Source organism: Bactrocera tryoni, chromosome 5, assembly GCF_016617805.1.
Source record: "Bactrocera tryoni isolate S06 chromosome 5, CSIRO_BtryS06_freeze2, whole genome shotgun sequence".
Lineage (NCBI taxonomy): Eukaryota > Metazoa > Arthropoda > Insecta > Diptera > Tephritidae > Bactrocera > Bactrocera tryoni.
Window position 1 is genome coordinate 35403424 of NC_052503.1, and position 26664 is coordinate 35430087.

Here is a 26664-nt window from a genome sequence, read left to right on the forward strand (position 1 = left end):
AATATATTGACAAAAATAGATGAAATCGGCCACGGATAGCTGTGGCAGAAGTAAGTTGCAAAAGTATAATATATTCTGTTGCACCCGAACTTAACCCTTACCTACTTGTTTTTTGTGTGTATTTTTTGTGGAGTGGAAAATTTCCGATGCGTACACAGTGCAATGATTTAGCAGGAAGCCCGGAAATTAAGAATTAAGTCGACTTTAAAATTTCCGAGTTGCAACAGTTTATTTTATTAATCACTAAAAACGAACTTTAAGAACTGATCTGATACTCGGATCAGAGAAACAGGCCCAAAATAAATACATAAACTTATTTAGTTTTTTGTAGTGACCTATGTATATATATGGTTTAAGGCAGACCCTAATATAGAAAACTATGTATAAAGCACTTGGGAAATAGGTATAATATTAAACCATTCTATTTATTTTTTGCACTATATATATTATTAACAGAAACAGATGGCCTCAGTTTTAATAAGTCGCTATACCATCAACTCCACATAAGGAGTGTTCAACCGAATGTTTGAAAATCCTGATATTAGTTATATTGGGCAGGTTTTTCTTATGATTTCACTTCAGGCACAGAAATACTTTAGAGAAAACATGTACATTCAATTTAATCAAAATAACTCACATACTGGACAATATGTGAAGTAGTCAGCCGAAATTTCGAAAATATTGCCATTAGGTATATGAATCAAACCATTTCTGACATACAGACACACTATTTTACCAGAAAAGGATTCTCTCGTAATTTCACTAATAATTATATGTATCTCATCGATTGACCGATATTTTCCGCCATTGTGGGTGATATATCTTGAATGTTTTGAAAGATATATACATTTAACCTCTGTGCATTGAATATGTGGAATTTTGAACTTGTAACAAAAATGTTCTCAGTTTCGCTGATCGTTTCAATCCCCTCAGGGTCTAGCAATCAACATCTCTCAACATTGTTACACAGTCATATACACACTTTTGCTGCCCCTTCTAAATTCATATGCTCCACATGCGACGCCAACACACAGCGCTGGTCCATCCCACTAACACCAACGACAACATAATCGCCAGTGAACCACCGACCGAAGGTAGCAACCATGAGAAACCTGCTATGTAAATGAAATGCATTGGCTCTAACTCAAAGTGCACAACGAAAACTACAACAACAATTTCAACAGCCGCATCCGTACTGTTGTTTTCATTTCACAACTGCTGACCAACTGCTGCAACCTATTGTCTTTGTTCTGCTGATGTTTATCTGCGAGTCGTCCATCGCTCGTATGTACAATGAGAAGGAACACTCGTTACTGCTGTTGTTGTTCTGGTCCTTATTTCGACATCTCAGACAATCGAGCAAATTTCCGCAGTGACCACACATTTTTTTCATTTCGGACAAATTTCTTTTTTCGAAAAACGCGGAATTTGGAGTGCAATGGTTTATACTTCGGCATTCTTGGCAAAAATCTTCTCTGACGTGTATGCATTCTTATTTACATCCGTCTTTAAAATTCATACTGTAATCACAAAAATTTAAATGTTACTCTGTTGTGGTTTGTTGCTATTTTTTATAATTAAATCCCCAGATGGTTCTGTAGCGTCAATGATACTAAGGGAGTAAACCTCGGAAATACAATATACCATACATAAATAAATGGATGGATACGTCGGCGCACCCTAATAGTGTGTGGATATTGTTATGCGTGTGTGAGTGTATGTGTATACGGTTTAGGGAATTTCATTAGAAGTCTAAGTTCCTCATTATTCCATCAGCCGTAAATTGTGCTGTGTTTGGTTGTCACTTCAAGAAGTACCGCTTTAGCGGTGCGACAACGTGGCATCGCCACCGTCGAGTGTGGTTGTCTGCATGTCGTCTCTTCAAGGAGTACCGTTTTAGCGGGACGACAGCGTGACGTCGCTATCGTCGAGCGTGGTTCGGTGGTAAGTTCAAAAGGAAGAAAACGACGTAGAGTCAGTCGAGTTGAGGACTTGATCTAGTGAAGTCGTGTTCAAGAGTTAATAGTGTGAAGAGAGAAAATATTGTGAAGTGTAAGTGTGAAACCGAAACTCGCTATGCTGCAAACATGCCTACCGAAGACAATGGTATTCCAACAGATACATAAAGAACACACCTATCGTGCGTAACCCACCAGGCAACTTCAAAGGCAATTGCTCGCTCAAATAAGCGGGATTATGTAGGCACGGCGAGGAGTTTTTTTCTAAGGATGTCTTTAATAAGTGCACCTATGATACTTTGGGAACATTATCTTTGATATTCAAAAATATATATTACCATTTAGTCTCAAAACGAATGGGAAAAAACTAATACCTCAGGTGGACGCTATCGTAGGACTTACTTGTTAGAACCTGCAGAATCCAATATTAAATGAATTATTTCATCTTCAAATGTCTCTCATTCTATTATTTCTATTTTATAGATACATACATATGTCCACAAAATCTAACTTGAGATGAAACCCACTGTTTTGTCAACGAGCAATGGAACGACATCTTTCAGATTTACCTTAGAAAAGTAGTTTCCTTAAAGGTTACAGTCAAAATGACTATATCTAGAGAAGTTGCTATCTTCACTTCTCTTTCGTTTCTGTATCATATCAGTATGACTGGAACTCCGAAGCAACTATGTACATATGTGAATAGTTATCTCAATGTAGCATCTTAAACATGCAGTATCATATCTCTCTGTAAAGTATACTTCTCCTTAGCAGTTTTTATCTCTTTAAATAGCTACTTACTTAGGTTTTGGAGGTCATAAATGGGGACCAACACTATGATGCCGAAAGTTCCAACCGAGGATCGCCCTTTTTTCAAAAAATCTATTCGCTTTTCAAAGATGTCTTAAAATTCGGTGATCCCTATGTTTGCCGGATAACAAACAGGAAACAACAAAGCTCAACTAAACTTCTGGCAAAACGGACATTACATAAAAGTCTCAGAATTGAATTTAGCTAATTTAGCTTATATTAGCTAAACAACCGATGCTCGAGTTTAGTTATTTTTTTATTCTTTTCCGATCAATTTCTTATTATCTTAATTCATTGCAATGAAAATAATAAAATATGTACAAGTATGTCAGGTGAACCACAGATCTATGATATTTGAATGCCACTGCAACCAACGAAAAAAGAGTATGGTCATAATGACCTCAAAGGAAAATTCCATTATCGTATTGTGTTGAAATTTCACTAAGCTATTTGGTAAGTTTTTCTCATTTTTTGTTTTTAATGAATCAACTCGGCTATTCAAAATAGGTACGTAGAAGGTGGCTTTTTAGTGTATAAACATTTCCTTTGAACATGTCTTTATATGTTGGAAAACTTGGAGGATAAACTGCGGAGAATGTATCAGTCGACCTTATCACATATGGAGTTGAATGCAGCATCTACTTCAAACTCTCTATCAAAACGAATCACTTCAAATTTACCACTTACCGTTACGGAACTGATCGGATTTATTTCCATTTTAATCTGCATACGTTGCTACGCTTTGTATGAAACCGTTTACTCGATTATAGCCGAGCTAACTACACCGCGCCAGTTGTTTCTTCTTTTCGCAACGTGGTGAAAATTGGAGATTCCAAGTGAAGCTAGGACCTTCTCACATGGTCTTCCCAACGGAGTGGAGGTCTTCCTCTTTCTCTGCTTCCCCCGGCGGGTATTGCGTCGAATAATTTCAGAGCTGGAGGGTTTTCGTCCATACGTACGACATGACCTAGCCAGTGCAGCCGCTGTCTCTTAATTCGCTGAACTATGTCAATGTCGTCGTATATCTCATACAGGTCATCGTTCCATCGAATACGATATTCACTTTGGCCAACGCGTTGAACCATTCTGCCGAAAACTTCTAAGGCCGACTCATCAGATGTCGTCGTCCATGCCTCTGCACCATGTAGTAGGACGGGAAAAATGAGTGACTCAAAGAGTTTGGTTTTTGTCAAGAGAGGACAGATACATCTGCTTCGCTTCGTTATCCAGTTTGGAGAAACAGAACTAACGGCGCGGGTGTTGAGGCCAATGATATCAATATCATCGGCCTACGTCAGCAGCTATACACTCTCATAGAAGATTGTACCTCCTCGGTTTTGTTCTGCAGTTCGAATTATTTTCTCCAGCAGCAGATTGAAGAAGTCGCACGATAAGGAGTCGCCTTGTCTGAAACCTCGTTTGGTATCCAACACCTTGGAGTGGTTCTTCTTGATCCTGACGGAGCCTTTGGTATTCTTTAGTAGATTCTTAGTATTATTTATTATATTCAAAAATGGAGATAGTGTGTAACTTTGTTTATGAAATAAAATGGTAAATTTCTGTATTATATTTCTGTTACTTCATATTTTTTCAGAGGAGTAAAATTACTAATAAGCCATTTAGCCTTTTTGGGGCAAATTTCTCCCATTTCCCCCCTCTGAATTTTTTGCTCTTGAAAGTTGTTTTTCCTGGATACGAACGTGCCCATACGACTATCATATAAATACGAAAAAATTATTTATAAAAGCAAGCTTATAAACATTTTTACTTCTTTTTTTACGAAACCAATGCTTTACTTTAAAATTAAAAGGATAGAAAACAATCCGCCTGTAATGTATCCATTGTTCCCGCTGATAGAATAAGTCTGATCGAGAGCGATACCTTTCCTAACGAAAAATATAAATGGTTAAAGTAGAGATCTTCAGGCTCTAAAGTTGGAAAATTATTCATGAAATAACATTTTGTTGTTCGAAAGTTTAATACTAATACATACAGTATTAGTATCACCTCAATTTCGATATCATTTCAGATGAATTCTTGTTCAACAGAAACAACTCTCTGGTCACAAATAATAATATATATTATGTTAAGTGGTTAATGTTAATTTATTTTGAACTTCTTTCAAGCCTTTAGCTTGGATTTAGTATAGTTTGGAATGTGAGAATTTGTTTAAGTTTCTTTATTACTTAAAACTGTAGAAATTAGTTCAATACTTAACCTCGTCAACCACTTCGGCAGAATTATTCACCAGTATCTTGCAATTGCTGACTTTTAAGAAAAAAGTTCAGAATTTCTATTAATTATAAAAATGATCGGTGTTTTCTGATAAAACTTTTCTTAAAGAAGTCAAAGAGAAGAAACTTCTTATCCCGAGTAGCCTCAGGAAACTATTTCGCATAAACTTTTGCAGAAACCACCCACTGTGGAACATTTCTGTTACAGAAACTCGTCTGAAGTACTTACAGCTTATATGTATTTTAGGTAAGAGCATCTGAATACATGGTACTTGCGGTTAAGCACTGCGGGTGCTGATGGCGATTATGTATGGCGTTGGTGAGAGGCACGTGGGTGGAGTGAGTGTGCAAGGCATCACTACGTGGAGAGGCTACACAAAATTTCGTTAAATTGTTGAAAAAGGGGTGATAAAACTACTGAAGTGAGAAGGATCAACAGCGTGAAACAAAAAGAGCGCGAATAATCCGTAACATCAACTAAGAAACTTCTATAGTATAGAGGGTTGACTGCGACGTGCAACGTCAACGCCGTTGCACTTTGTGCGCAACGCAATATCAACAACATCTGAACAACAACATTATGCGTCTATTCCCCTCACATCACAAACCCTGCAACTGCCTCACTCTTTCAAGGGGACGCGCGTCTGCCAAGAGCCTATGTGTTCTTCTTCTTCTTAATTGGCGTAGACACCGCTTACGCGATTATAGCCGAGTTAACAACAGCGCGCCAGTCGTTTCTTCTTTTCGCTACGTGGCGCCAATTGGATATTCCAAGCGAAGACAGGTCCTTCTCCACTTGGTCCTTCCAACGGAGTGGAGGTCTTCCTCTTCCTCTGCTTCCACCTGCGGGTACTGCCTCGAATACTTTCAGAGCTGCAGTGTTTTCGTCCATTCGGACAACATGACCTAGCCAGCGTAGCCGCTGTCTTTTAATTCGCTGAACTATGTCAATGTCGTCATATTTCTCGTACAGCTCATCGTTCCATCTAATACGATTTTCGCCGTGGCCAATGCGCAAAGGACCATAAATCTTTCGCAGAATTTTTCTCTCGAAAACTCGTAACGTCGACTCATCGGTTGCTGTCATCGCCCAAGCCTCTGCACCATATAGCAGGACGGGAATTATGAGCGATTTATAGAGTTTGGTTTTTGTTCGTCGAGAGAGGACTTTACTTTTCAATTGCCTTCTCAGTCCGAAGTAGCACCTGTTGGCAAGAGCAATCCTGCGTTGGATTTCCAGGCTGACATTGTTCGTGGTGTTAATACTGGTTCCTAAGTAGACGAAATTATCTACAACTTCAATGTTATGACTGTCAACAGTGACGTGAGAGCCAAGCCGCGAGTGCGACGACTGTTTGTTTGATGACAGGAGATATTTCGTTTTGCCCTCGTTCACTGCCAGACCCATTTTCTGTGCTTCCTTGTCCAGCCTGGAGAAAGCAGAACTAACGGTGCGGGTGTTGAGGCCGATGATATCAATATCGTCGGCATACGCCAGCAGCTGTACACTCTTATAGAAGATGGTACCTTCTCTGTTTAGTTCTGCAGCTCGAACTATTTTCTCCAGAAGCAGGAGGATGGAGTCATGTGTAGAAGTTCACGCAAGTGAGGAAAGTTCTCTGATCGCCATTCACTTGGGAGTGGCCAGAAACGATTCTTTTACACATGGCTCAAGCAGCTCACAACTTCCGGTCTTTGACCAAGTATCCTCTGGGTAGCCTAAGAACATCCGTTCGAAGGCGAGCTAATGTGAGAAGGCGAAACATCCCTGCTTAGGGTTGTGCGCTGGGTTTGGGACCCGCCACGTAAAAAACACCCCCAATGAAAAGAAAGCGACAGCCTCGGAAGAGAAAACCCCCTTTTGATGACGACCATGGCAAACGAAATAAGGACTACGAGATAAGGGCATGCACCTGGAATGTCCGGACCCTTAATTGGGAAGGTGCCGCTGCCCAGCTGGTTGATGTCCTCGCGAAAATAAAGGCTGACATCACCGCCGTCCAAGAAATGCGATGGACGGGACAAGGACAGAGAAAGTAGGTCCTTGTGACATTTACTACAGTGGCCATATAAAGGAGCGCAAGTTTGGTGTTGGATTCGTGGTGGGAGAGAGACTCCGTCGCCGAGTACTATCATTCACTCCGGTGAATGAACGTCTATACAATCCGCATCAAAGCGAGATTCTTCAACATATCGCTGATTTGCGCCCACGCCCCGACGGAAGAGAAGGACGATGTGACCAAAGATGCCTTCTATGAGCGCTTGGAGCGCGCTTATGAAACTGCCCCCGCCACGATGTCAAAATCGTGCTTGGCGACTTTAACGCCAGGGTGGGCAAAGAAGGTATATTTGGCACTACGGTCGGTAAATTCAGCCTCCACGACGAAACATCCCCAAATGGGTTGAGGCTGATCGACTTCGCCGGGGCCCGAAATATGGTTATCTGTGGTACTAGATTCCAGCACAAGAAGATACATCAAGCTACCTGGCAGTCTCCGGATCGAAAAGCCACCAACCAGATCGATCATGTTGTGATAGACGGAAGACACGTCTCCAGTGTTCTAGACGTGCGTACGCTCCGAGGTCCTAACATCGACTCGGATCACTATCTTGTTGCAGCCAAGATACGCACCCGCCTCTGTGCAGCAAAAAACGCACGTCAACAAACACAAGGAAGGTTTGACGTCGAGAAGCTGCAATCACAACAGACAGCCGAACGATTTTCTACTCGGCTTGCACTCCTGCTCTCTGAGAGCACTCGTCAACAACTCGGTATAAGGGAACTGTGGGACGGCATTTCAAATTCCTTACGTACAGCTGCAACCGAAACCATTGGTTTTCGGAAAGTGCAAAAGAACAGCTGGTACGACGAGGAGTGCCGTGTCGCAGCGGAGAAAAACAGGCTGCCTACCTCGCAACGTTACGATCGACCACTACGTGCGGGATGGGATAGATACCGAGAGTTGAAGAGGGAAGCGAGACGCATTTGCAGACAGAAGAAGAAAGAGGCCGAAATGCGTGAGTACGAAGAGCTTGATAAGCTGGCCGACAGGGGTAATGCTCGAAAATTCTACGAAAAAATGCGGCGGCTTACAGAAGGTTTCAAGACCGGAGCATACTCTTGTAGAACCCCCAAAGTGTGATCTAGTCACTGATGCCCAGAGCATACTTAAATTATGGAGGGAACACTTCTCCAGCCTGCTGAATGGCAGTGAACGCACAACACCAGGAGAAGGAGAACCCGATTCCCCAATCCGAACGATTTTCTACTCGCTATTCAAACACGGCGGCGAAGCACTGATAAGGTGCATGCATCAGCTTCTTTGTAAAATATGGTCGGACGAAAGCATGCCCAACGATTGGAATTTAAGTGTGCTATGCCCAATCCATAAAAAAGGAGACCCCACAATCTTAATTATTTAGACCATCATTTAAAAAGCTAAGAGCACTTTCCGATTTCAAACCCATTGCACTAACATTACACCACAGTTGAGCTTAGGATCAATAACAGCAAAAGTAAGATTAAGCACATCGTCCTAGATCCTTTAAGATTCAGTGACGTATCTATTCAATCGTAACTAAATTGTTTCAGACCCCTGGTAAGATACTATATTGAACTATGCTAAATATAGTATAGTTTTTGCATGATTAAGTGATTTAGTTTATCGAAAGCTTAGCTAAAAAGCTGTCAGGATCAGTGTATAGTCTACACTGTATACGGTATGCAAATTTATTGATGCAAATTTCGTAGAAACTGAAAAAAATATTTGAACTGTGATAATTGTTTCAAAAAGTTTGGATATCTCCGATATTTATCCAATTCTCGTTATTCGGACCCGAGTACGTAAACTTCGATGATGTCACCCGCCGAACACCTACACAGTGAAGTCTGCATTTTTCCGGTGTCTTCTGGAATATATCGTTTAAAGCGGAGTCGTCTACTAGGAGCATAAAGATCTCATTCCTTGATTACGTCAACGACAACACCGACCAGGCTATGGATACAATTACCTGCGGATACAAACTGAACGCTATTCGCAGTGGAGCCATTAACGCGTTTACCGACTCACTACCGGTAAATGGCGTATTTGGAGTTAAACCACCGCCCATTAGAAAACAAAAAATTAAATTGAAATCCGGGTGACTGTCTGTCTGTCCTGTTCGATCAAGCTGTAACTTGAATAAATGTTGAGATATCGTGATGAAACGTGGTATGCGTGTTTCTTAGTACAAAAAATACGGGTTCGGTAAATGGGCGTAATCAGACCACTGTCACATCCACAAATCACCATTATCCGAAAACCTATAAAGTGCCATATCTAAGCACTAAATTAAGATATACAACTGTAATATGGTACTGGGGATCGCAGTAGCAAGTGGCACCTGTGAGCACTACAGCTACAACAACAAAATATTATAAGAACTAATCGATTTAGGAAAATGGATGAAATCAAGATGACCCCGCGGACTCCCCATACAACAGTACTGTTCAAAACTACTAAAAAGCGCAATAAATCATAGTAATAATTTTATTTATTTTATAATATGTAAAATAAATTTTACCTTCGAGATGGTGTGAGAAGGCTTTATGGGAGTCCATTTATTGTACGATGGCATGGCACAATCTTTTAAGCAGAAAACACACATCTCGAACCTGACCGACCGATTTCGACTAAACATAGTACGTGGCATGCTTCTGATATACCCATGTCAGAGAGTAAAAATGGGCGAGATCGGACCACGCCTACTTCCCATATAACACAATTTGATTATTTCATTTCCAGTACACAAACCAAGAAGTGATTGAACAAAATGGGATAAAATTATGTGTGATTAACATCTGCCACCTTATGGCCAAAAATTTACCGGCATAAATAAATTAATTAAAAATGTCAGATTTACATGTCCCCACGTTCATAACCCCATATGAAATCACTGAAAAAATTTGAAAACAAAAAAAACCAATAACTGTTTTTTAACACACTATTTATTACATTAATATTATATGTAATGTTCAGAATTGTGGTAAATATAATTACAATGCTATTGTAAACAGATCTGGTATTTATTTGCGTATATTAGCTATGACATTTTTGTCTTGGGAAGGTGGATTAGATGAGTTATTGAGCAAAGCTGTGAGTGTTGCATGCGATGAGCTTAACGTGCTGGGCTTTGCAAGTGGATTTGCATCGCTGGAGCTGGTGGCTATATTGCTGCTGCCAACATTAGCATTATTTTTATTGCTTTTGTTGAGAAAAGTGTTAATCGGTGAAGCTGTGCTTACTGTGTTGGTTGAGCTCATTGCTTTAATACTAGTAGCACTGTTACCGCCACTATTGTTATTCTGTGCGGCAATACCTTGTAGCAGAGCATTTCGTAAGTGACTATTGCCTTGTGTGCCGGCACCAACCGAAAAGGAGTTCGTAATCAAACCTCGGCTCTTTATGTTGAGGTCCACGAAGAACAGCTTCATCTTTTGTATCATAAATTCGGGCACCGTAAACGTATTCATAATACTGATATCAATATTAGCTTTGGTCCGATATAGTTCATGAGTTTGTTTTAGTTTGCACACTTCTTCATATATTAAAAATAGAAAGCGTGAATTACGATTTTGTGCCGCTATAACGTTTTGTGAACTTAACCAATCGCGATCTTCATTATCGGGCAAGTAGCGTATTAGTTCTGGGTGTTTGCTGGCCAAACGCTCTTTGCCGTCCGTGCCAAAACCAAAAGCTTGGTTAGCCTGTACATCTAACACAAATTTAGTTGTTACTGAGATATGTGCTGTATTCCAGAAAATTTGTCTACGCACAGGTGCAGGTGCAACAGTTAATGAGCCCGATGTCTGTATTTGCCTCTGTTGATTTGATGATGAGTTAAGAATCGTTTTTACATTTCCCGTACCCTCTGGTGTATTAGAGGCAGCGCTTGGATTGATTGTCTGTAGCTGTTGTTGAGCGGCGACTGTTAGTAGTTTCTTGGCGGGTAATTCACTAAATTCCACATGTTTAGGTGGTGGACGTCTGACTGCGAAACGCAAACTGGTTGTCTCACCAACAGGATATTGTGGTGTAATATTTTTGGTGCTAACAGAAACACAAGCAAGCGGCTGCTTTAAAGTACGATATGGATTATATTGTGCTTTAGCGTTCTCCAGTAATGCACAAGACATCTTTTGCAGCTAAAGAATAGGATTTATAAGTTGATAAAATATACACAATGTGAATGTTAGAAGTGCTTACAATCTCTTCAGATACTACGTTTTGTCCTAAATTCTCCTTTATGTTCTTAAATGCGGGTTTAAAGTACGTCTTCAAGTACCAACATTTATTGAGGCATGTAGAAAAGATGAAATTGATTTTTGATTTTTAGAAAATTAGGTATATATGTACTAGGTACCTCCATATAATGTTTAATAATGACATCTATTTCATGGTCAAAAGATTGTTGCACACTAATACGTAGGAGTTCGAGAGAACGCATAGCTGATTCAGCAGTTGCTCCTGTGCCGCTAACTTGCACGGGACAGCTTAAACGTTGTCTCAGCCTTTGTAACATTGTTTCAGCCATATGAGGAGTGGTCACATATTTCTACAAATTAAGCACGAAACTATAATTGAATATAACTTTTGATGCGACTATAGAATTTCACTCACAGTGGAATCATTTGACAGGATGCTGGTCATATTCATAGTATTAACATTATTAACGCTTGCTAGTGCTGGCGCGATTGATTGTTGTACTGCTTGTTGGGTCGTTTGGCTTTCTAATTTCATTGCTGGGGGACTTGCTACGCTTGTAACCATTGAGTGTGTAGTTTGATTGGAACAGTTGGAGTCATCTGAAGATGATTGCACGCCACCAGGTGATCTATTAGCCTCCGTTGAAGAAGCGGAAGACGATCCAGCATCGCTTAAAATTTTCCAACTGCGTTGAATTACCATGTCCGCTTAATTTTTTATTGCCAGTAACACTATGGAACTTCAGATGTAACTTTTACATCACTGATGTGAATTTACCTCAATACTAACAAGGTATGAAGAAATATGAAAGTTCTGTATCGATATTTTACATCCTTTGCTCTGCTAACCAGGTAACTCTCACATTTATTTACATATACAAATTAAACAGCATATCCAGTGCGCAGTTGCAAACAAACAGCATTTCATCCCCAAATCAAAACACTTTTTGTCGTAGTTATATACATATACATATGTAAATACAAAACAGTAAAAACAGTTTTAAATAAATTGCTAATGGAGCAATTCTTCTTCGCATACATGAAGACGATAATATGGTTCACCGATTTCTAATTTACGTTCCTCATTAAGCACTTTAAATAATTCCGCATTATCACCTTCATCCATATTTTCCTCATCATCAATTTCAATTGTGTCAAGAGAGTCACTTCCCTTGGAGCTCTTAGTTGAATGTTTCTGTTTTAAACCTGCTAACTTGGCATCAAAATCATCCATATAAATAATTGGATCGCTATAGTCGATAGGTCGTTCGTAATTTTCGTTTACTTCAATTCCAAGTATATCGGGGACCATAAATGCAAACAGCCAACCGACTAAAGGCGTAGTACCGTAGGTGTAACTGGACTCTTTGTGATAAAACAACCAACCATCTAATCGAGGTACATTTTCTGACCAAAACGGATATCGTTGGAAAGCTTCTGAAATGTCAGCAACATTTTCAAAATCATAGCGCGGCAGGTATTTAAATGATTTCTTATTATATGAATTAGTAGCACAAAGTTCAGGACACTCTTCGAATTTCGAGCGTAACCAAAAGAAACGAAACTGTGCCTCACAATGAACCAACTCTTGATTGCCATACACCAGTGCATCCAAAACATAAAATGTATCCTCACCAGCTGAATAAACACAATCCAGTATTGTGCTCATTTTACTACCACGTGGACCACTGCCACCGGGTAATAAGCTAGGAAAATACATACGCCGACGACCGGCTTTAGTATACATTTCAGTGCGTCCACTATATGTCACAACTAAACAACGTTGCCCTTTTGGACATGGTACCAAAATCCAATCATCTATATTCTCGGGACGCTCTCGTAACCATTCAGATAACTGTAGGGAATACTCCGTACCATCTGCATCTTGCAATGCTCTAGAGCTTTTTTTAATTGAAGCGGATTGTTTTGTTTCCTTGTTGTGTTCATCCGAAAAATCTATACCACGTTTTAAATCCTGTAATAGCAAACGATTCCGTTTCTGCTCTTCCAATAATTTTCTACGCCTTTCCTCTTGTAATTCGGTTATGACTTTCCCACTTTGCTTGTATAAATTACGAAACATCTTTCTAATTTTTTAGTTTTAAAAATATATTACAACTATTAAACAATAACAAACATTCAATTTAACTCTGACATTTTGACTTTAATTTCGAAAACACTGTTGCCAACTCAAAGTTTGATACGTAACTAGATATTTGTTTATTTTTTGTTGTAAAAAGAATTTTGTCCGGTACACTTATTAACCGTGCGATTCTGTACTGTAATATAGTCTCAAGTCTCTAACCGTGCGATTCTGTACTCTGATACTGTCTCAAGTCTCTAAATTTGAGATTTTAAGTTAGAGCCAATTTTTGAGACTTGAGACGATTGTGCTATTCTGTAAGTGACAGTCACAAAATCTATAACATTTAATTATTCAGAGATGTTTTTACACTTGAATGAAAATAAATATATCGATAACAAATATTAAATTTTCTATCGCATAGTCGAAAAACATAATTATCAATTAAAACAAAAATATATGTTTTCTTTGTTTCATAATATTTACGAAATTAATGTAAAATTGATTTATTTTTAAGTTGAGTTGAGTTGCTTACAAAACAGAAAATAACTGCAATCGATTAATATCGATGATGATCGCTGTTTAGTATATTCAAAATGGCAGACAAGAGTTCTTTTTGGTTTTGTGACCTGCTAATTACCAGGTCTCAAGTTTGAGTCAATATTTTGAGACTAACGCTTGAGACTGTTTAGTGAATAGTAACTAGTGACAAATTGAGACTTTACCTCAAAATGTCTCAAATAGAGGCTAGAGACGGGTTACAGAATCCCGTTATAATTTAATTAATTGATAATTTTATTAATTTGTCTAAATTTAATTTATATTAACAAAAATTATTAAAAAATTAATAAATTTAGAACAATACTTATACTTTACCGGTTTTTAATATAATTGAAATTAATAACATGATAAAATATTCTGATTTTCTAAGCATACATGGGAAAGTAAATAAAAGGCCGACGGAGCGTAATTGTAGCAATTTGTAATTTTTTTCGAATCATTCTTTATTTCGAAAAGCCCAAACTATAAAATATTTTGTAAACTGGTATTTGGCAACACTTAAGCAAATTCGAAATGTCAAATTTAACCGGTTTAGAGCAGAGTTGCACTTTTAAGTTTTCGGTACAAGTTGTACGAGCAAGTCACGGCTACTGAATTTCCACTGTAAGTCATCTATTCGTTAATTCAGCGGTTATTTATCCTATTTCACTTGAAGTTAGAATAATCAATTTGGTATTATGACATAGTATAATATGTATTACCAGAAAAGGATGCTTTCTGAAGATGATGGCTCTGCGAATTCCGTTAGTTGAACATGATGTGCGAAAGCGAGAGAAAATTTATATTCAAAAATATATTATTTATTTACACACTTTAAAATTTTTTTATTTATAATTTTAGCCGAGTTTTGAGAGTATAGGTTCGAATTAAAAGTTCGCTGCCCCCTGCCAGCTAATTGTTGATGATTCCCTACCAAACCCACAAAATATATAGCCAAATCTATATGACACCCAATTCTGGATTGGCCACCGCTTATCCCATCTGTGTGCGACTCGACCACAACTGTTTGTGATAGATATTAACTTTAGTGACCCCCACTTTTTATAACCACTAACAATGAGCTGGCGAGCAGCGTTTCGAAGATGAAAATTTGGTTCATGAGTTTTTTTCTTACGATAACTATGTGGTTTCGGACTTCTATTGGTATCCCTTCTTATTGAAATGGTTGCAAGCGACTTTTTTGCATTGTTTAGTTTTTGGACATGACAGTCGGATTGGACGATTTCCATTTTTTTGATATTTTCGACGGAACGCCTTCCAAAGAGAGGCGCACCTTTGACATAAAAATTTCTGAAACGGAATTGACGAAACGAAATTTGAAAAATTCTTACAGCTTCAAGAGACGCATAAACATAAAATATGGCTTCGTTTCTCTACGTATGTATTTGGGGCTAAGGGAAGTATTGACCCGATGTAACTGCATAGTGTGTACGTTCCCACGGCTGTTGGGGCTGCGGTATCGGAATGGACATGAATTTTTATCAGGTGAAAGGCTGTCAACTCTGCAGCATTCCTCCTTGGAATATAAAGAGTTACAGTTTGATTTGGACAACTTTTTATAAAGAGACGGCATATCTTAAAAGCCCTTTTTCATAAGTTTTACTGTGATATCTTCATTGGAGCGCCCTTTATATACAGTAAAGCGAAATAATCAGATGGAATTTATAATGACGATATACGGCAACTAGGCGTGGTTATATACCGATTTCGTAATGTAAATTAAACATGTCAGAATAAAGCTGTTCACCAAGCTAAAGTTGGTTGGAGACATTGATATAGGATTTCCCCTGAAGGTGGATAGTGCCACGCCAATTACTCAATTGTAGTACCGGCTCCTGTAAGGCTTTCCTAATCATCTAGCTTATGAGATTTGTATATTAAATTAATTAGGGGCCACGCTCAGTTTTTACAAGCCTTCAAATTATAGATGTTTTGTTTCATATAACAAGTAGTCTGGAAAGTCATCGAATCATCTCGTTGTCTTGACCTATACTTGACCGGTATCTCTCACTGGATCACTGGGTTCTGCTATAAAATTCGTGTTAATGTTATATGAATTTTTAACCTACAAATCCGTTGTGCAGGCAGCCGAAGCAGGGGAATTTCTCGATATATGATTACCTTAAGTATATACTAGTAGTAGGCTACCTCGATGTCTGTGGAGCGTTGGCTTACTGTGAGCTCCTCTGCTGACGTGCCTACGGCATGAGCCTAATAACTCATGTGGTTATGCATTTAAGCATAGATTGTTAGTATGAATGGTTATTGAATAGTGCCAAGATACCCGCTAAGTCGCTAGAGGGATCATAGGCACTCAGAATTTATGAAGGGTTTAGTCCAAACCAAAACCTTTCTGAGACTTTCCAACACTAGCTGATGAACGCTGTACGGGACTGTTTATTGGTTAGTCACAGCTAACCATTGTATCTAAAGAACTTTATTATCATCCGCAACCTGTGATTCGATCGATTAATATTTTGATATTTATTTTCTTCTGAATGCAATATTTGTAAGAAGCGAGGATACTTTTTCATATGAAAATCCTCGAAATCCAACGCAGAAAAACTTTTGCCAACAAGTGCTACTTCGGACTGGAGTAGGCAATTGAGACGTAAAGTCCTCTCTCGACGAGCAAAGACCAAACCCTACAAGTCACTCATCATCTCCGTTCTGCTAAATGATGCAGCGGCATGAACGATTACAACATCTGATGAGTCGGCGTTACGAGTTTTCGAGAGGAAGGTTCTGCGTAAGATTTATGGTCTTTTGCGCATTGGCAACGGCGAGTACCGGAGTCGATGGAACGATGAGCTGTACGAGATATACGACGACATTGACATAGTTCCGCGAATTAAGAGACCGCAGCTACGCTGGCTAGGTCATGTCGTCCGTAAGGATGAAAATGATCCAGCTCTGAAAGTATTCTACGCAGTTTCCGCCAGAGGAAGCAGAGAAAGAGGTAGACCTCCACTCCTTTGGAGAGATCAGGTGGAGAAGGACCTCACCGCACTTGGTATCTCAAATTGGCGTCAAAATTGCGAAAGGAAGAAACGACTGGTACGCTGTTGTAAACTCGGCTATAACCGCGTTAGCAGTGTCTACGCCAATAAAGAAGAAGAGTATATATGATTTTCAATAAAATATTTTTTTTTCATTGAGTTATAAAATTCATAAGAAATAAAAAAATTTCCCAAAAATAATCAAACTTTAACTGTTAATATCTTTTAAACGTTTGGGTTTACGAAAAAATCTTAGTAGACCTTCTTTGTAGAGCACTCAATTTCCTACAAAATCTTAGGAACAAGATATTTTTTCAAGTAATTGGAAGCGAGATATAAATTTTTCTATCTGGTAATAAGAAAAAATAGAAAACTGTATGTAGGAGCACCTTCCCGTTACAATTAAAAACTCATATTTGGAGAGGCTTTCTTAGAGGTGTCTAGGAACCTATTTTTCCGAGTACCAAACGAAAAAAAAAAATTTTTTTCTTGAATCACTCTAATATATGTATATATATATGTATATATGCATGTATATAGGCATACAGATATACAGATGTAAATATTTTATATGTTGAAAGTAAAAACTGACAGTAAGAGAACTCGAACAACCCACATTATAGACGCTTCGCAGTTCGTCTGCAATCCACTATACGCCGAACGGCAATTACTACAAGATACAAACGCTTCCATCCACAGAAAGGCCGTGTGGAGCACTCATGCGCCAGCCGATACGAAGCCTCCACAGGCGTATGCGTGGAAGTGTGTCAAGAGACAGGCCAGCGAGATGGCAGATTGTTATACGTACTGTATACTCTTCCGAAGAATTTACAGCGATTTCCATCGCAACAACAATAAAAACTATTGCAAGCACAGAAATGAAATGGGAAAACACCGACAAAACTGGATATTAATGCGATCGTTGAAAAACTGTCCATACACGAAAATACGACTTGCGTGTATGTATGGGTGTGTAAGCGGTCTCATGTGTATGTGTGTGTTCTGTTGGATAGATGTGTTCTGCTGTGATATTTTGGAGTAATTGTCAGTTGGAGGACGAACGTTGAAGCTTTTGGTTCACTGTCGAGTTTTTGCAAAATAAATACCCCAAAGTTCCTTAGTAAACAGTGAAAATAAGCTGAAAAAAATGAGTTCCGTGGTGAGTCCACCAAAGTGGTTATATTATGTGTCGTGTATTTGAATATTTAGTAAATAACAAAATTTTCGTTCTGAATTACAGGACGAAGATCTGACACCTGAGCAAATTGCAGGTAAGTTGTTTTCTACTAATCCGCCCCGAACATTGTCTAAGCGTTTTTATTTCATATTTTATAGTGCTCCAGAAAGCCTTTAACAGCTTTGACCACCAGAAAACCGGTAGCATCCCAACTGAAATGGTAGCGGATATTTTGCGTTTGATGGGACAACCGTTCGATAAGAAAATTTTAGAGGAACTTATTGAAGAAGTGGATGAAGATAGTAAGTAAATTTACGGAATATTTGAAAAAAAATAATTAATACTAGAAAAAACCTTAACTTCGACTGCACCGAAACTCCCAACTTCCCAAATACAAAAGCTTCTATACAAGAACTTGGTTTTGAGCGTGCAGTTTGTATGACAGCTATATAATATAGTGTTCCGTTCTGAACAAAGTCTTCGGAGATTGTATCGTCGTTTTGGTCCGTGTTAAGTTTTGTGAAGAAATCTCATGAAATAAAAGAGTTTTCAATACAAAAACTTGATTTTCATCCATCAGTTTGCATGGCAGCTATATGTTATAGTGGTCCGATCTGAAAAATTTCTTCGAAGATTGTACCGCAATCTTTAGCAATAATTCGTGTCAAAATTTCGTGAAGCTACCTTGTCGAAAAAAAGTTTACCCTACGAGGACATGACTGTTATCAAGCTTAGTGCTCTAACCTCACTCCAAGAACCCTATAGTGGGTTTAAACTTAAAGGAATTCCCCAAAACCAGTACATACACATATATTTATTTGTAATTATGCAAATTTTAGTCCCTAATGCGTATCTTTTGGCCTTCACTCTTCTCTCTAGAATCCGGTCGTTTGGAGTTCGAAGAGTTCGTGCAGTTGGCTGCCAAATTTATCGTCGAAGAAGATGCTGAAGCAATGCAAAAGGAGTTGCGCGAAGCCTTCCGCTTATACGATAAACAGGGTAACGGTTTCATTCCAACAACTTGTTTAAAAGAGATTCTCAAAGAGTTGGACGATCAACTGACCGAGGCTGAACTTGATATCATGATCGAGGAGATTGATTCCGATGGCTCCGGCACGGTGGACTTTGATGGTAAATTTTTAAATGTTTATCAGCAATACAGGTGCAATATTGACATTCCTGTAGCTATATGTATGTACATGTGTGCTTGTTTTATTAACGGTAAATTGCCTTCATTAATAGATATATGTATGTAGGTATGTGTGGTGGTGTTGTGGCACTTGTGGCTATAATTAGGTTTTTATGATCCAAATTTTTTATTGCCGCAGACATTCGATCGAAAGCTTCTGTCATAAGCAACAACAACAGCAAACGTCTATGGGTGCGCGGGCGTTACTCGATTATTTATTTTCAAATGCGTTAATTAGCGTTGTTCGGCTAATTAAAAACAGTCGACATGTGGAAAAACAACAATTGTATGCTTTTTATGTGAATAATATGAAACGGTTTATAGTGTGAGAGATTTTAGTCAGATATTATAGTTGTTGCCTGGTTATTTTGCAGTAGCTTTCTAAAACGTTTAATTTTTGGTGGGAGCGTTCGCTGGAAATTAGGGGGCGGCGTGCATACATACATATGTATGTATATAGCTACATATGTATATGTGTGTGTTAGAAAATTTTCCTTCTATACTGTGAATTTTCGGACATATGTATGTATGTTTGTGTGTCTAAGCTAACATGTACTACCTACACACATATTGAAGAGCAAAGAAAAGAAATGGGTCGGCTGTATATCATTTTTTCAACAGATGTAATTGTTTATATTCGATTTCGAAAAGAGTTTTAAGTTGTAAAGAACGGTTGTAACCGAACATTTTAACTTCGCAATGATACCCTTCACAGAAAAATATGTCTTTCATGCCAAAACTTAATTCCTATCGTGCAGTTTGTATGCCAGCTATATGTAATAGTGGTCCGATATCGGCGCTTCCGCCAAATAAGCAAGTTCTTAGGAAGAAAAGGTCGAGTACAAAGTCTCAGAACGATATCTCAAAAGCTGCGGGACTAATGCGCATATATACAGAGAGACGGACCGACGAGCAGACGGACTTGGCAAAATTGACTGAGCTTCGGCAAAAAATAGTAAGACATTGTTCACGATTTTAAAATTCTTAATTTATTCTTCAAAGCCTATGTCGTCCCCCTCAAAGTAATCCTTCCTGGCCTCTATACACTCAAGCCAACGTTTTATCAATCTTCGAAACAGTTGTTAAAGGTAACTTCTGAAATAGCCTTCAATGCGCGTACCAATTCACGTTTAATGTCTTCATAACGTTTTCCCCGAAGCGGTTTGCTGAATAGCCAGAAGTCACACGGAGCTAAATTAGGCGAATACGGTGGTTGCGGCACGATATTGGTTGAAAATTTGGCGAGAAACTCGCGATGAATCTATGCAATATGCCACGGTGAATTATTGTGGTGCAAAATCCAAGAGTTGTCGGCCCATAATTCCTGCCTCTTTTCACGAATAGCTTCGCACAACGACGTATACCACTCAAATAGTATTCCATGTTGACAGTTTGGCCGCTCGGAAGGAATTCGGAGTGCACCACACCTCAATAACCAAGAAAACGGTCTACATAACCTTGATTTTTTATCTGTTTTGACGTGGTGTTTTCGTCTTCGGCTCACCTTGGTCCCGATATTCGGGCGATTGATCGTCTGTTTTCATCTCGTAAGCATAGATCATTGCCAGTTTCATAATATCGTGTTAGTCGGAAAGCATTGTTTCACAGATGTTAACACGACGCATTTTTCGAAATATTGATTTTTGAACCAATTGTATGCCTAAAATAACTTTCAAAATGGCTATCATTGATCCTTCCGATATTCCAACGATGCCAGTAAGATCTCTGACAGTTTATCATCGATTCTCAAGCATCAATCCACTTATTTTACTGACGTGTTGATCATGTTGATGGCCGTACTGAACGTGGTTCGAATAATTTGTACCAATCAAAGCCAATTGCTCGCGACAAACAATTATCACCGAAGGCTTTTCCAACATTCTCAACGTTTCGGCACCAGAAATTTGATTCCGCACACAAAATTTTATGGAACTTCTTTGTTGAATAATTTCGCGCATTGTAAAATTCGCCGAATGCACTTTATGTAGTTCAGCAAGACAAGCGTTTGACAGTCTGTCAACCCAGAAAAAATTTACATATGTGGAAGAATGGCTTTTTGCGCGAATTTGGAATTAAAAAGACTTAGTATGATTTGCTCACAGTCTCCGAAGATTCCTTCTGGATGTTACAAACTTCCTGGCAAACTTAACATATCCAGTTTAGGGTATAAAAATGTTGTGTAGAATTTAAGACAGCAATTTTCATTATTCGACGAAACCGTCAAGGGATTGCAATCAAATTTGTTACATTTAGTTGTATTGCCATGTTTTACTTCATATAAGTGAAGTTCATATTCAAATCAACCCAAATCATTTGGGTATGAGGGAAAAGTCAACCACAGAATCGGAAATATTTATAGTATTACGAATATTTGAAATTCTTACATTAAGCATTGTATATGGGGGTAGGGGTAGTATTGACACGATTCTAGTAACAGAGAAAATAATTCTATTTCGATTATAATAACAAGGCAAATATTCAGTATGAATTACAATAATAAACTTCGTATATTGACCGATAGTTTTGGTAAAAAGTCAGTCGTGCCTATGTGTGGACCACATACTTGTAGTTCGTACCTGTGGACTTGAGCAGATATTGTCCGATTTCAACTATTTTTAGACGCATTTTCACAATTTAATTTGGTTAAAATTGGTTGAGCATTTTCTAAGATATATTAATTCAGCTAAAGGTGGGTGGTGACATCGCTATTGTCCAAGCTTTATACCGATACCTTTGGAACCTTCAAGTATAGTATTAGGATAGAGAGTTATCGTACTTATAGTAGTTTTACCGTTACGGAGCTTATATATGTTTTCCGGCCAGCTGCAATAACCAACTTATTATAGTGTCGAGGAAATTCCTCCAATATGTATATCTTAATTTTGACTCAAGTTATCAGACGGACGGACGGACGGATGAACGGATTTCTACTCAACTCATCATTCGCACCATTTATATACATACAAACTCCGTATCTATCTCGGTTAGGTTTAGATCTTACTAATAACTGCTAGGTGAAGAAAACTATTATAATGGGTTGTCAAAAAAGTCTTGCGGTATTTTTATTGAAGTTTTTTTTTTATTGAAATTGAAATGAATTTTTGATGACTCATGCCCAGCTCTTGACCGATGCTACGGCTGCTACTATGCCGACCTCTTTTGACCAATTCAGCGATTTTATCGCAATTTTCGACGACAGGCCTTCCGGAGCGTGGCGCATCTTCGACCACCTCTACACCAGAACGAAAACGTTGAAATCATCGTTGCGCGGTGGAAATGGAAACTATATCGAGTCCATAAACTGCACAAATTTTATTGGCGGCTTGAGATGCATTTTGCCTTTATCGTAGTAGTACTGTAAAATATGCCGTATTTTCTCTTTATTTTGCTCCATGTTTGCGACGCTAAAACTCACGAACGACTTAAAAGAAACGACAATCAATCAAACACGTGTCAGCGCGTGAAATGAGCTTTTCAAAAAGGTATAGCATGACCCGATGAGACGAATAAAACTAGAACTACGCGCTTTCAGCGCCAACTAGCGAAAATACCGCAAGACTTTTTTGACAACCAATATGAGTACTCTGTTTCGGAAGTTTAAAAATTACTGCCAACATCGCTGAAGATAGTATAGAATTAGAATTTAAATTGATTTTTCTTATTTTATTTTTACAGAATTCATGGAAATGATGACCGGGGAATAGATCTAATCCACAGATCTAACATGCCTTCATACATACATCTGTACTTCCTTACATAAATATACATATGTAATGCTTTGTTTATACTTTAAGAATATATCTTCAGCAGTAACAAATCGGGCCCTGATTCGTGACGGGTATTTACCGTGTCTTTGCATTATAAAATTTCATTAATGTGGCATGACATACTATATATGTATGTATATTTAAATATATACAAGTATGAATACCAAAGATGTATTTTTCATATATGTACATATGTAAATGTATTCAATAATCGTTTTTATAGCCATTATCACAATTTTACACGCGTCCACAAATTGCATACATACATACTTACACTTAACTCTGTTACCAAAAATATTGCTCATAAAATAAAGTATTTAAATTAAAAAAAAAAAAAAACAAATAATGAAGAGCTTGTATGAATTACAATGAATAATTATTATTTTATAGAAATGTTAAAATAATACATAAAAAAGTAAGGACGAGCTAAGTTCCGGTGTTACTAAACATTTTATACTCTAGCAACTCGCAGGAATCAAAGCCAAGGTAATGCCGTCAACCAAAGGATCGGAATCTAGGCAATTGTATATATGCATATATTCTGCATAACAAAAAATTCAGTATACGATTTGTCAGAAAAACAAGATTCCATATTCGTTGTATATGGGAATTGGGGTTGGTATCGACCCGATTTTATCTATTAACTATTATCATGCCACATACTAAATAATGTTCCGTGGGTTTCATTGTGTGTAAGGTACCACATACAATCACCAGTCATATAAAGCCGGCCGGATGTTCGAAATAACTGATATTAATTACACACATATATGGGGACTGGGTCAAGTTTTCGCTAATTGTGTTTTAGGCACAAATATATAAGTAATGTAACAAACAAAACACCTTTTGTAAATTTTATTGAGATGACTATAATATTGGCCGATATATCCAGCATAAAGTCACCCGGAAGTTCGAAAATCTTTATAACCGATATTTTCGGTCAAAGGGGGCCCCACTCCCCTTTTTCAACAATTTTTACTGCGATCCTCTGCTTACAGCTTCATATCTTAATTTAGTGTTAGTGTTAGTAGGGCGCTTTATATGTTTTCGGTTAATGGCGATCTACGAACTCGTAATTTTTTTTTGTACTAAAGAGTCCGCATACTAAGTTTCAGCAAAATATCTCAATTTTGACTCAAGTTACAGCTTGCACGGACGGACCGACAGACATACAGTCACCCGGATTTCAACTTTTCTCGTCATCCTGATCATTTATATATGTATGTATATAAGCCTATAGCTATCGCGCTAAGTTTTAGGTGATACATACAACCGTTAGGTGAACAAAATTATTATATTTTGTAGCAACTGGGTTGCACCGATGCTACAATACCCTTCACTCTCCATAGCTCAGTTTATATGGTCTACCAAACTCAATTATCGTCTTCCAAGCGGAAGTACTGGTCATAAAGATGGCTTGTGGAGTTCTATTGAATAATTACGTGAGGATGCAGCGTGTTACCATATACACAGGTAGCCAGGTGGTACTGTTAGCCCTGTCATAGTCAAAGATAAACTCTAGCGTGGTCAACAAATGTAGGAAGGCTTTAAGCTCACTGGCAGGTCAACTCACTTGCCCATAATTTGGGTTTCCGGTCATAGGAATATTTTTTTATTTAGCGCCAATTGAACCCAAAGGGGTGACACTCTTAAACTTGTACCTACCTTGTATAGCTCTTTGCTTTTACCTCAATTTGAAAATCTTGCTATACAAGCACTTGATCCGGATCGTTCATTTTGTATGGCAAGCTAAATGCTATAGTGGTCTGGTTCGGTGGTTCTGACAAATGAGCAGTTTCTGGAGAGAAAAGGACGTGCGCAAAATCTCAGATTTATATCTCAAAAGCTGAGGGATTAGTTCGCGTATATACAGACAGACGAACGGACAGCCATGGCTAAGTCGACTCAACTCCTCATGCTAATCATTTATGCCATATATTTTGTACAGTCTCCGACGTTTCCCTTTGGGCATTACAGACATCATGGCGAACTTAATATGTATAAATACGCTGCGTAAGATTAATATCAAATTTAAGAAACCAAATACCATATTTGTATATTTTTTGTTATGGACCATCATAGACTCACTTTGTTTCATTACTACATTTTGCTGCCCAAATTGTATTTATATTAAATTCTACATAATCACCAGAAGAGACCATGGCGAGACTCGTGGTTTTGTATGTTAGGAGTAGAACAGTGAGCGGTAGACTGTTAAAGACCCAGCATGCTTAAAGCAAATGCAGGTCGGTCGACACTACTTTGCTCGACATCGAGGGGTTCTACAACAAAGTGCGACCGGATGCGGTGATAACAGCCCTTGAAAAGTTCGAGGTGGAATCGAATCTCAAGCATCTAATATACTTATATTATGTTTTTTTTTCGCGACAGAACGGTCGTAGCGGAGTGAGGCAGTGCAAATAGATTCCGAAAGATTAACAGGGACATCCCGCAGGGTAGAGTATTTTCCGAACTGCTTTGGATCTTGGTTGTTAATTACCTCCTCAAAGAATTCGAGGAACGAGGTTGCGGGGTGACTTGGGCACTTTCGACAACGTTGTTGTTTTGCATCTACGAAGTCGTAGTCAAATCAATAATGCTTTATAGTCAATTCGTCTGGCGGGAGTACATCAGCGGTGCACAGCAGATTGCGCCAACAACAGAACTTAAGAATTAAGACTTATTGTTATAGCAGAGTCCCTGGTGAATAGGCGCAGTGAGTTTTTTTTTACGGATAGGTCAAAGCTGGGAGGGATGGTAGGAGGGGGAGTCTTCTTGAAGGAGATGGTCTCTTCGTCAAGCTTAGCTTTAGACTACCGCAGAACTGTAGTGTCTTTCAGGCCGAAGTGGCTGCTACTTACTGCTCAGAGGTGGGCATTCACTCCGGCAACAAAGCGGCGATACTAGCAATGAGCACGCAAAGGTTGCGCCTTTAGGTTATTCTATCCTCACAAGAAACAGCTACAAGCTACTTCGGTAACAGACTCGCTTGATAGCAAGAAGGGGCACCCTAACCTCGCTCACATCGGAGTGGAAACGTTTGGATCCCTGTTGTCATCTTGCGTACTAACATTGGATATAAGAACCTCACCTGCGATAGGCTAATGGTCTAGAATAGAACGTAGGAGATCTACTGAACTACTTTCTCTTAGCAAAATCCACCTTGCCGCAATCAGGGGTTCTTACTGAACATTGTCCAATATGCTAAAAGCTAAGGCGAGATTGAAGCATCCAGGCTTTTTCTCCTTCTTTGTTCAGCTTTTGCAAGACGGAGGTTGCAACATCGCTGCAGTCATACTTTCAGCGAACCAGGAGACATAACCGAAACAAACATTAGCCCCTCAACCACTTTGTGATCGATCGGTGCAAAGCGTTCCTTTGATGGAAGGAGGGTTTTTAAGTTGAATTTTGTAGCAATCCTGGGTACTACAACGGACTGGCTATAAGCCATTCAAGTGAGATCCCTGTTAGGATCGACCATTCAATATCTTCTACAAATTAACTAATATTTAATACCCTAAAATATCACATCGCAACTTTACGATCGACCACATCACGTGCGGGATGGGATAGATATAGTGTGAAAGATTAAAGCCCACCGTCAACAAACTGATTGGACCTTATCAGTGTGGCTTTAGACCT

General features: G+C 38.6%; 4 protein-coding genes across 5 annotated transcripts in view; 2 read left to right on the top strand and 2 right to left on the bottom strand.

Moving 5' to 3' along the window:
- The window catches only part of LOC120779164, a gene marked incomplete at its 5' end in the record, with an annotated part of 62610 nt that overhangs the window by 5091 nt on the left and 30855 nt on the right, over nucleotides 1-26664 (top strand). The gene's annotated exons all lie outside the window — the stretch shown is intronic.
- On the bottom strand, nucleotides 10012-12224 carry LOC120779161. The gene is made up of 4 exons (XM_040111386.1): nucleotides 11662-12224; nucleotides 11405-11596; nucleotides 11248-11316; nucleotides 10012-11186 (listed from the first exon to the last, which is right to left on the bottom strand). Exons 1-4 carry the CDS (start codon nucleotides 11947-11949, stop codon nucleotides 10068-10070), a joined length of 1668 nt encoding a protein of 555 aa, XP_039967320.1. The 5' UTR covers nucleotides 11950-12224; the 3' UTR covers nucleotides 10012-10067.
- LOC120779163 (snurportin-1) lies at nucleotides 12115-13409 on the bottom strand. Its single transcript, XM_040111388.1, has one exon. The coding sequence runs from the start codon at nucleotides 13327-13329 to the stop codon at nucleotides 12259-12261; it is 1071 nt and encodes a 356-aa protein (XP_039967322.1). The 5' UTR covers nucleotides 13330-13409; the 3' UTR covers nucleotides 12115-12258.
- Nucleotides 17950-23320, top strand: LOC120779166 (troponin C). Of its 2 annotated transcripts, none has more exons than XM_040111392.1 (5): nucleotides 17950-18048; nucleotides 18130-18160; nucleotides 18225-18368; nucleotides 18946-19197; nucleotides 22931-23320. In XM_040111392.1, the coding sequence occupies exons 1-5, from the start codon at nucleotides 18037-18039 to the stop codon at nucleotides 22957-22959; spliced, it is 468 nt and encodes a 155-aa protein (XP_039967326.1). In that variant the 5' UTR covers nucleotides 17950-18036; the 3' UTR covers nucleotides 22960-23320. The 2 variants fall into 2 exon arrangements, with proteins under 2 accessions (XP_039967326.1, XP_039967327.1); XM_040111393.1 differs by having other exon boundaries at nucleotides 17950-18045.